Source organism: Lepidochelys kempii, chromosome 4 (assembly GCF_965140265.1).
Source record: "Lepidochelys kempii isolate rLepKem1 chromosome 4, rLepKem1.hap2, whole genome shotgun sequence".
NCBI lineage: Eukaryota > Metazoa > Chordata > Testudines > Cheloniidae > Lepidochelys > Lepidochelys kempii.
Genome location: NC_133259.1, coordinates 89,924,146 through 89,936,347, shown reverse-complemented (window position 1 = coordinate 89,936,347; position 12,202 = coordinate 89,924,146). Strand labels below are relative to the sequence as shown.

General features: G+C 39.4%; 1 protein-coding gene across 4 annotated transcripts in view; it reads right to left on the bottom strand.

Moving 5' to 3' along the window:
* SCFD2 (sec1 family domain containing 2) overlaps positions 1-12,202 on the bottom strand; it is a 312,542-nt gene that overhangs the window by 230,146 nt on the left and 70,194 nt on the right. For all 4 annotated transcript variants that reach the window (XM_073342057.1, XM_073342056.1, XM_073342055.1 and 1 more), the window contains exon 4: positions 7,912-8,087. In XM_073342057.1, coding sequence (XP_073198158.1) covers positions 7,912-8,087 — 176 coding nt within the window. The remainder of the gene's footprint in view (positions 1-7,911; positions 8,088-12,202) is intronic.

Below are 12,202 nucleotides of genomic sequence, written 5' to 3'. Positions count from 1 at the left end.
CAGTACTAGACTGAGTCAGTATCAGTGCATGTTATTTCTTAATCTGATTGCCCCAGTCTGCAGTTTAGCCAGCAACATGCCAAACTCCAGAAAAGGACCTTTATAATCAATATGACAGAATGTAATATTGCTGCACAGCAGATTCATTCCATATGCAGTTTCATGGTTGAAAAATTATTGATCTAATGGCTACTCTCCTCTTCTCAAAATCAAGGTCAAATCTCACATAGCTGAGACATTAAAACTACAAAGTGGATTTTTCTAAAGTGTTTTTTAGAATGGAGATATTACTAGTTAAGCTACATTTGATAAAACTTCATGGTGATTACAAGTGTAGAAGACATAGTGGGTCAGTGACCCAAATAACAGAAATCTAAACTGCTATGTTTAACCAGGATGTAAGTATTGACAATCAGGTACTTGTCAAATGCAAGGATCTGGGATATTGAATTCTCTTAATCTTAGGAAATATATTTTATATCGGGTTTTTATAAATCCAAAGGTCAAGTGCAATAAAAGGTTATGGGTTTTTTTTCCCTTTAGCAGCGATATAATATTTTTAAAGATACTTATTGGTAAACATTGCAGGCTATCATAAAGGCAACTTGTCACACTGAACTTTATTATATTATTATAAACTCCTTACACTGATTCTACAGAATAATAATGAAAGGCAAATAAATGTAATCCTGCCTCAATGCATCTGAGTCCTACAAGCTACTTCATTCACTAACAGAACAAACAGATTCTGCATGTTACTATTTTCTCATGTGTTAGCAGCAACTTTGTATCTATAATTGATTAATGAGACGTGCCATGGGCCCTTTAAGGATGTCAACAATTCTGCACCCTAAATAGTGCTCCTGAACACTGCGCTCAGGCTTTGGACTGGTATCCAGAGTGAATACTGTCACCAGCAAATGGTGAATACCACTTCCTTCAGGATGTACTGTAATAGAGGTGTGTAGGTCCCAATCTTATAGTGAGCTGCACACAGGTGGAGTCCTATGTCCATGCAGCACAACAGGCAGGATCATGCCCTTAGTTTGCAAATTCCTTGGTACAGGAACAGTGTTTTCACGTGTATGTGCTGCCTACACAAACAAATAATAACCATGTCACCTGTTTAAGGACTGAGACAGCCAGACCCTGTTTCATCTTACAAGATGGGACAGAATCACAGCACCAGGTGGAATCACTGCATACCCATACTTCAAAGTTATTACCTTTAATGTTAACTTATATTTGTTACTGAAACATAAGAACAGCCCTACTGGGTTAGACCAATGGTCCATCTACCCCAGTATCCTGTCTTCTGACAATGGCCCATGCCAGGTGCTTCAGAGGGAATCAACAGAACAGGCAATCATCAAGTGATCCACTCCCTGTCGTCCACTCCCAGCTTCTGGCAAAATGGAGGCTAGGGACACACAGTATGGTGTAGCATGCATTTAAACACTAGTTGTAATGTAAAATGTTCATCTGTATTAGAGTTTTTTTTCCACTCCTTTTTCCTTAGCTTGCACTATGGCATTCATGGGAGAGAGAATGATGTAATTTTATTAACCTCATAACTTTCCTTTAGGAGAGGAATACAAACACTGGAATGACCAGCTGGCATTAAGTTTCTGTTTTTCCTTTTTCAAATATATATGCATAAAATCTTATTTTTTCAAGAAGCTTGGCAGAACAAAAAGCTCACTATTCTGCCTTTCAAAACATTTTGTGAGATAAAGAACAAAGTAAATAAAACAAAGGTTAAAACAACTAATTATGTTGTGGACACTGAGACCATGAAAATATTGTACTCTGCCAATATTTATCTGTTTAGGTACTTCTCTAGCTCCCATCACCACAGTATTTGACTCACTCACATTACCAGGAGACACTAAACCCTAAAACACTACTAAAATAACCTAATTCCTGAGTTGGCCGGGAAGTTTAACAGCCTCATAATACAGTGTCAGACATACAGAATAAGAGTTTTGGTTACAGTCTTGGTCCACTGTTCCTGGTCCTCAGAGGCTGGAGGTACCTTGCCTCTCTGATGCCCCACTCTTGCCAACTAAATAACTGGCATTGATAGATTTTGAAGAAAAGCAAGCTCCAAGCTCCCTGATGTCACTTCCAGCAGTGAATGGTAGGTGGGGAGAGGCCAACAGTTCTGGCACCAGGAATCTATTATTAATTGTTATTGAATTATGGCGGACTCACAATATGCCCTGTAATGTCCACATACAGCAAGACACAATCCCAGCCCAAAGAGCTCGCAGCCTAAGTCGGGTGGTAGACAAAAGCTGGGGGAGTTTTAGTTGGTCATGGATTCTAAGGTTAGCCAAACCAACCAAAACACTTGTGTCCTTGGCTATGCTAGAATTTTCAGAGTAATGAATGAATGACAATTGTTAACATATTGAAATAACGTCATGTTTTAAGTGTAGACAAACCCTTAGATTACATTACTTACACAGTAGTACACAACAAAACCACTGACAGAACTGAGATCAGACCACAGGAGTAATGGCCCCCTAGTCCAGGGTTGAGCCTACTAATCCATGTTGACTTTCCAAGTGCTTTGCAAAACAACGTTATTGCACTTTTAACTATTTTGTTCCCCATTTTACAATAGAATAAAGCATATAACAAGGCCCAGTATTATGTAGTGATTCTTAGACAAAAGGACTGGGTTAAGGGAACTTCCTTTCCTTGTTTTGGGCAGTTTAACTCTAAATGTAATATTGTTTTAGTTTAACAGTCTTGTTATGTTGAATTTTACACTTCTTACCATGAGTTTATCCCAAAGCTATTATAATAGAGAAGAACAACCTCCTACTAAAGAGGGATCTTCCTTTAAAAAACAAAAAAAATTGTGAGAACAGCTGTTTGCTTTCAGTATCTATGTCTGCCATCTTTGAAAAAAAATTCAATAATCTCCCGCTAATAAAATGTTTCCTTCCAAAGAGTAACACAAAAATATCAGGTTTCAGAGTAACAGCCGTGTTAGTCTGTATTCGCAAAAAGAAAAGGAGTACTTGTGGCACCTTAGAGACTAACCAATTTATTTGAGCATGAGCTTTCATGAGTCACGAAAGCTCATGCTCAAATAAATTGGTTAGTCTCTAAGGTGCCACAAGTACTCCTTTTCTTTTTACAAAAATATCAGAGATATATTATAGAAACAAGAAGCTTTGCTTTCCCAATTTAAATTATTTTCCAAGCATTATATTTTTAAACATCATAGATGACAATCTGTCTTTTCCACTGTATGAGACCAAATATGGGAAAACAATCATAGGTGAGATAGATATCAATTTAAATCCACTTTATTTACTAGATATATCTACATAATAAAATCTGCACTGGATACTTCTGGCTCAGGAGAAAGTGTGAAGAACAACTATATGTCACACAATGTCAGTAGATTAAATGCATTTAACCTGTTGTTAGACAGAAATTATGCCAGTAGGAGTAAAACTATTTTTATGACTCAACAAAATTTATTTGTCAAGCCAATCTATATTAATTTGTGGTCAAATTACATCTGCCCTTTTCTAAACTTTGTTCTAAATACAGCAGTAAAATTTTAAATGCTACCAGGACTGTATCCTAGGACTGTATTCTTTGCAGGAAAAAATAGATATTTTAAGCCGTCTCAATGTATTTATTCACCTATGATATTTTAGAACAAGTTTCTGCAACCCTTGCTCATTGTGAACAATCCTTCCCTAGAACAATCTCATTGAAACAGATGGGACCACTCATGATTAAAAGTGCTAGTCACTGTGAATAAGGGTGGCAGATTCTGGCCACTAACATATACTTTAGAACCTTTTGGGCTAGATTGTGCCAGATGAACACAGTCCATAGTAAGGGGTAGTGTTTAGCTCTGCTGCCCCAGGGGCATCCCACAGAAAGAATTAATAGAATCAAAGAAATGTGGAGCTGAAAAGGACATTGAGAAGTCATGTGCTGAGGCAGGACCAAGTAAACCCTAGACCATCCCTGACAGATGATTGTCCAACCTATTCTTAAAATCCTGCAATGATGGAGATTCCACAATCTCTCTTGGAAGCCTGTTCCAGAGCTTAACTACCCTTATAATTTAAAAGTTTGTCCTAACTTCTAACCTAAACGTCCATTGCTGCAGAGTAAGCCCATTACTCCTTGTCCTACCCTCAGTGGACATGGAAAACAACTGATCACCATCCTCTTTAAAACAGTCCTTAACATATTGGAAGACTGTTACCAGGTCCCCACTCAGTCTTCTTTTCTCAAGACCTACCATACCCAGCTTTGTTAACTTTTCCTCATAGGTCAGGTTTTCTAAACCTTTTATCATTATTGTGGCTCTCCTCTGGACTCTCTCCAATTTATCCACATCTTTTCTAAAGTGAAGCACCCGGAATTGGACGCAGTACTCCAATTGAGGTCTCCAGTGCCGAGCAGACTGGGACAATTACACCTCAGAACAATATTAGCCTCTTAAGCAACTGCATCACATTATTGACTCATATTCAATTTGTGATCCACCATAACTCCCCCCACACACATCCTTTTCAGCAGTACTACCTACCACCTAGCCAGTTATTCCCATTTTGTAGCTGTACATTTGATTTTTCCTTCTGAAGTGTAGTATTTTGTGCTTGTCTTTATTGATTTTCATCTTGTTGATTTCAGATCAATTCTCCAATTTGTTAAAGTCATTTTGAATTCTTATCCTGTCCTCCCAGATGCTGCCAACCCCTCAACTGAAAATTTTATAAGCATAGTTTCTACTCCATTATCCAAGACATTAATTGTGTGCTCACTCTGCAGTGTTCCAGAGAGTGATAATTTGCAGAGGGCCTGTATGAGTTAAGCCACCCACTTTACACTGCCTGCTGTTGCTGGATACTTTTATGCTGAATTTAAGAGACAAATTCCTGTCCTATAAACATACATTTAAAAAGACAAGCTAAGGGCTCATCTACATAGTGCATTAGTGCACACCAGCTGGGGTGTAAATTGTAGTATGTCATGCACTAATTGTCCATATGGACCCTGTTGATGCACACTAAAACTTCCCTACAGCACTTTGATATACTATTGTTTGAAACGGGACTATGTCAATGCATACTAGGAAATGTTTATGGTGCACAAGTAGGGTCCACATGGAAAGTCAGTGCACAACAGGCTGGTGCACAGTAAATTTACACCCCAGTTGATGGGCACTAATATACTGTGTAGACAAGCCCTAAGTTTCACATGAAGTGTTTTTGTCTTTCAGTTTTCCAAAAAATACACTTTGTTTAAGCTCTGTCGAGTGCTCTTTTTCCTGTGTTTTGCTTCTACTGCTTGAAAAGCCTCTAGGTATGGGCATAATTGGGACATGTCTGAACCCAGGATGAAAACTGGGGACACACACAACACTGTTTTTCACCCTCTCTCCCTGCATGTTTAAGCCCTCACTTGGAGGGAAAGGAGGTGGCAGAGTATGGAGCAGTGGGGAGTTTGAAGCCTGGTCTACACTTAAAAGTTTTGTCCACATAGCTATATCAATTAGGAGTGTGAAAAATAATCATACCCTTAACTGACATAGCTATGGTGGCACAAGTCATAGTGGAGATGCAGTTAAAACAATCCTTTTGCCAGGATGTTTTATTTTGTTCAGAAAACTGGCATAAGCCGTATTAACAAAAGTACTTTTTTACCAGTGTAAAATGAGTCTACACTAGGAGGGTTTCCTGTACACCTGTTTGCCTGTATAACTACACCAAGAAACAATTTCTAGTATGGACAAGGCCTGAGACTGCTTAGTGCACACCAGTGCTTGGCACTCCCTCCCATCCCAGCAATCCACCTTAGGGTGGTGGGGTATAAAAGGAAGGAGGGAACTTACACGGTGGGGAGCCTCTGAGGATCTGTGTTCTCTCTTCACTTTGCTTATAGGATATGTAGTTTAAATTGACAGCACATACTAAACACATCTCCTGAGTAATGATAGTTCTCAGTTCTGTTTAACACACTACCTGTCGGAAAAGCAGCACAACACAACACAGTAAAAGGAGTCACACTTATAATACGGGAACATTACCCTATTCTGAATCAAGGGTGTGATCCTCTTTGCATTGAAGTCAAGGGCAAAGTTGCCAAGAATGCCACTGGACCCTAATTCTGTTATATTATTTAAAAGCACCAAGCCATCATAAATAAAGAAGGCCAAATGCAGCATGGAGTAAAGTACACAGCTGCACTGATTTCAGCAGAATTCAGCAACTCATACCAAAGATGAAAGTGGCCTAGAGACCGATAAGAAAAAATGCCATGATACTGTAAATCTAAAAACAGTAGTTAATTCATTTTAATCCTGATAAAGATCTGGAAGTAGGCTGCCTATTTACAGTGTTTACCAGCATGTTCTAAGAACACAGAAGCTGAAACAGTAAGTGATAGTGGGAAGGAGCATAGCTGTGAAGCTATAAGAATTGTCCCCAAAATAAACTACACATCTCAGTCTCTGACTTCAGAATATAAGATCTGTACAGATGTGCACACATTATGGATTGTGTAATTCAAAATGATTGTTATTTGAAGTGCAGAAAACGTGCTTAAACAGTGGTTATAAATATTGATTCGTATAGCCACAACTGTTTTACCCAAGTCATGTTACTTATTGGGAGTATATGTCAGTCAGTATATGTTATTGAATACTTCAGACAATGGGCACTAGTAAAAAATAATTAAACGTTAAGAAGAGTGAATAGTTCAGTTAACTGCTAGCACATACTTGCCTACACTAATTATTTTTTGTCTTTCTACCCTCCAGGAAACATTTGTTGGTATAAATGATGGCAATCTGCATAGGCCTGGATTTTCAGATGAGTTGAGGACTAGATCTTCACTACCCAATAAAGGTGACGTTTTATTTGGTTTGTTTTTTTATAGCAAGGGAAGTAGAGACAAGCCACAGTTAGTTCTCACTTTGATGCAGGTAGCTGAGGTCACGGTATGCTTCCTCCCCTACCCAGGGTTGATCTTGACTAGCTACTTTAAGATAAAAACTACAGAGCCTTGTCTCAACTAGGATTTTACAGTGAGACAACTAACTCATCTTCTTAAAGGTAGGCTGTCTTCACTGTCAAAATAGGTGTTTAGCTAAAGGAGTGAGTGCCCAGCTCCCACTGAATTTCAATGGGATTTTGTCACCATTTTGAACTCCCAACTCTTTTGAAAACCCCTGTTGTATCTAAGCTAAGCAGGATACAGTCTGTTCACTACACCATCTACTCTGAAAGTTCAGTGGTAGCATAGATAAAAATATAAATTACATGTTGGTTAGAGTGTCACTTCCAACAGGAAGTTGTAAGAAGTTGTCAGTGAGCGTATGAATGTGTGAGGGAACAAAATTAATATCGCGTGCTCCTAATGGTGGCTTTCCCTATTAAATCTCACCCATTCAATATGTAAATCAGACAAGCTTACACTCACATAAAGATATACAATTTACCACTTTAAGTTATCTCTGAATTTGACCATGTCTTGGCTCCAGAAGCCTATTATTTATCATTATTATTTTAAAGCTTAATAGTGATCCTAACCAGTGACATGAATCTATGCGGTCATCTTGCAATTTAGTATGCAAATATTCCAACCCCAATTCAGATTTTATGTACCTTCATCTGTAATATTTAATTTTGTGTCTAAAATTATTAGACTAAAAAATACAAAAAATATTAACTGTGTAGTTTCCCATTCTTTTAAATAGTTTGAAACGTATGAAAAACAAAAGTTCAGGAGGTAGCTTTTTAACAATATCACACAGCCCAAACAAACAATGCAAAATAAAATTGCACAAAAATATTTAAAACTAACTACTTAAAAATAACAGTGTTTACTTAGTATAAAGTTAAGTAGGCTCATATAATATTGTACCTGCAAAAGTAGCCTTTCAAAGGCTAAGAAGCTGTCCCATTTGGCATTCTGGGGGTGTTTTAAAGCCTGGATTGTGGCCAGCACAAGCTGTAGAAGTCCACAGTGGTTCCTGAGAGCTTTCAAATTGTTTTTGAAAAGCTTGATGTGAGAACCGAGCTGTTCTGGGGTGACTCTACCTGTTAAAAGAAAAACAGGGCATATTAACAACATTTCACAACAGTGAATAATCAAATATCTGAACAAACATTTTTAATAACGATGGATTATATTTATGCAGTGCTTTTCATTCAGAAAATAAGCTTCACAACTATGAGCCTGTTCCTGATTCCATTGCAGTCAATGGGAGTTTTGCCCAGCATGTTAACACCAGCAAGTTTGCAAAAAGAAAAGGAGTACTTGTGGCACCTTAGAGACTAATCAATTTATTTGAGCATAAGCTTTCGTGAGCTACAGCTCGCTTCATCGGATGCATACTGTGGAAAATACAGAAGATGTTTTTATACACACAAACCATGAAAAAATGGGTGTTTATCACTACAAAGGGTTTTCTCTCCCCCCACCCCACTCTCCTGCTGGTAATAGCTTATCTAAAGTGATCACTCTCCTTACAATGTGTATGATAATCAAGGTGGGCCATTTCCAGCACAAATCCAGGTTCTCTTTCTCTCTCTCTCTCTGTCCCTCCCCCCCCCCCCCCAACACACACACAAACCCACTCTCCTGTTGGTAAAAAGAAAAGGAGTACTTGTGGCACCTTAGAGACTAACCAATTTATTTGAGCATGAGCTTTCGTGAGCTACAGCTCACTTCATCAGATGTTTACCGTGGAAACTGCAGCAGACTTTATATACACACAGAAATCATGAAACAATACCTCCTCCCACCCCACTGTCCTGCTGGTAATAGCTTATCTAAAGTGATCAACAGGTGGGCCATTTCCAGCACAAATCCAGGTTTTCTCACCCTCCACCCCCCCACACAAATTCACTCTCCTGCTGGTGCTAGCCCATCCAAAGTGACAACTCTTTACATAATCAAGTCGGGCTATTTCCTGCATAGATCAAGGTTTTCTCACATCCCCCCCACCCCCATACACACACAAACTCACTCTTCTGCTGGTAATAGCTCATCTAAACTGACCATTCTCCATAATCCAAGTTAAACCAGAACATCTGGGGGGGGGGGGTAGGAAAAAACAAGAGGAAACAGGCTACCTTGCATAATGACTTAGCCACTCCCAGTCTCTATTTAAGCCTAAATTAATAGTATCCAATTTGCAAATGAATTCCAATTCAACAGTTTCTCGCTGGAGTCTGGATTTGAAGTTTTTTTGTTTTAAGATAGCGACCTTCATGTCTGTGATTGCGTGACCAGAGAGATTGAAGTGTTCTCCGACTGGTTTATGAATGTTATAATTCTTGACATCTGATTTGCGTCCATTTATTCTTTTACGTAGAGACTGTCCAGTTTGACCAATGTACATGGCAGAGGGGCATTGCTGGCACATGATGGCATAGATCACATTGGTGGATGTGCAGGTGAACGAGCCTCTGATAGTGTGGCTGATGTTATTAGGCCCTGTGATGGTGTCCCCTGAATAGATATGTGGGCACAATTGGCAACGGGCTTTGTTGCAAGGATAAGTGCCAATTGTGCCCACATATCTATTTGATCTATGTAAGATCAAATTGGGAGAATACTTTGGTATAATATTGGTATTATAGTCATAGTTAGGTACGGCTCCACACCCTGGATCATGGTAGTCAGCTGAAACGAAGGTAAGAGTTTTCTCTTATTAATTATTATTTATGTTATCTTGGTTTTTTTTATAATCTATACTTTTCCTTAAGAAAAGCCCCTAGTGATGGCAACTGTATTTTTTTTTCCTGGTTTGGCCACTTCACCAATTTACAGGGCCCCTCATCTCTTTTATTCTCTCTAAGGCCTTATCTACACTGCACAGTTTTGTTGGCAAAAGGCAGCTTTTGTTGACAAAACAATGGAGGCGTACACACTACAATGTTACTTTTGTCAGCAAAACTCCTGTTTTGCTGACAAAAAAATCCCACCTCAACGAGAGGCAAAATCTTTCAGCAACGAAGTTAAAGCAACAAAGCGTCTGTGTAGACGCTGCCATTCATTAGGTCGACATCACTGGCTTCCCCCAGTATCCCACAATGCCCACCATGCCCACTCTGCTCACTATTTTGAGCTTGGCTGCCCTGCATTCCAGCTACACAGGCACGTGCCCCTCCCCTTTCAAAGCTTTGGGAAGTTCTGACAGCTGAGCATGTGGCAGCAAACAGCAAATTGTTAACATGGAATCCTGCTCTCTCTGGCACTAGGATCACAGTGGCAGGTAGGCAGGGATTGCGCGTGTGGGGGGTGTGCTTCCAGCTGCTGTCCAAATTTAAAGAGACAGCATGCTGACACACTCCTCCTCCCCCAACACACATTCTGTCTCCCCCCCCACCCCCGCCCACACACACACTCCCTGTCACACACTCCCCCCCACTCACCCCCTACACTTCAGTTGAAAAGCACCTGGCAATATAGTAAGAGGCTTATGGAATGATGGGATTAAGAAAACTGCATCATGTGATGCTGAACCTGCCCCATGAGGCATTGCAAACCCTTCCCAAAGCTCCCTGCGTCTAGTTGCACAGTGGAATAGCTACCCACAGTGCACTGCTCTCTGTGTTGATGCAAGAGCTGCTAAAGTGGATGCATTCTGCCGCACAAGGAGCATAGTGTAGACAGTGGTTTAATTAAAGCGGTTACTGTATGTCAGCATAACTTTTGCTGACAAAACTCTGTAGTGCAGACAAGGCCTCAGATTTCTTCACAAAAATACAATCTTTTAATCCCAGTGATTCTAAAGAACAAGCATTGGAGATACAGCTCTCCAAATGTATCTTTAAAACATGGAAAGCCATTAAAACAAAAAAATATAAACTCTTTATAGGAAACTTAACTCAAAGCATCAAGACAAAAAGTCAGCAAATTAACACATTACTCATGCTGACAAGGCTTTAGTGGGATGAAAAGCTGACAAGACTTCTACAGCTTCAGTTCACATAGCCTAAAACAGCAACCTCAGCCATATGTGTTTTTAGACTAAACATTGGAACTTTTAGTTGTGTTTTATTTCTTTTAAAGCTGTGTCAGGCAGATTTAGATAGTGATTGGAAAATGTCACTCCATGATGCTTTGCAACATACCTTTGATAAAGAAAGCATTTTTACCTTTAGCAGTCATGATATATAGTAGCTCATTCAAAATCTGATAACTTGCTACAATTGAGAAAACATGAAGTTGCAAGTCCTCCTCTCCTCCCCCACAATATAGTCAAATATGGGGATCATCAAGACCTCTGATTTCAAGTCAGAAAAAATAATTTCATCTCATTCTATTATTTATACTATTCTTTATAACAAATGAATCCAGATGCATTATTGGGTCTGTTCCTTTGCGATCCATTTAGCATTTGTTATGTATAATATCTCTGTTAGCTCTAGAATAGTAAAAAGGGAAAGTTCCATGGCATATGAAATCGTAGGGTGAAATCCTGGCCCCATTAACTCAATGGCAAGAGTTCGACTGAATTTAACGGAGCTGGGATTTCACCTGTAATATTTACAATTTCCATACATTTTTCTCTATACCTGCCTGAAGTGTGTGTATCCCCCTCTGACTCCTCCTCCCCCCGCTTCCCTTTCCGCTCTTCTTTGTCCATACTCAGCTCCAGAACACTGGACCTACGCGGAACCTCGCTGCTTTTTGAAGGGGTTCTGTATGGACACAGGGGTCTGACCACAAGGAATGAATTGCAGGTTCAGGGCCTATATTAGGCTAGCAAAGTAGCTGCCTAATTCTAAAGTCCTCCTATACAATGGAGGTAGAGTCCATACTGTCTTTCTAAGGGATACAAATAAGTTAAGAATATCCTTTCTTGCACAAGAGTTAAAAACTAAGTAGAGATTAGGAAGTGAACTTTGACAAGGGATACAGCAGGAGGCAACCATTTATTTAGGTTTGTAAAACAAACAAGCACTCATCTCAGACTCTGGCCGCCACTACATTCAGATATTTATTATGAAAATTAATAGACCGGATTAAATCCCACTCCAGCAATAAATATACAAACATGCCCTAGTAAACATGGTAATAAATGAAAATGTCTCTGCAGAAGGCAAAATAACAAAGACAATACCTCCAAACCTCAGCCCACCCACTTTCCAAATGCCTGGGAAGAAAAAAAAAAAGGGGGGGAGGGGTTTGCAATATGTCT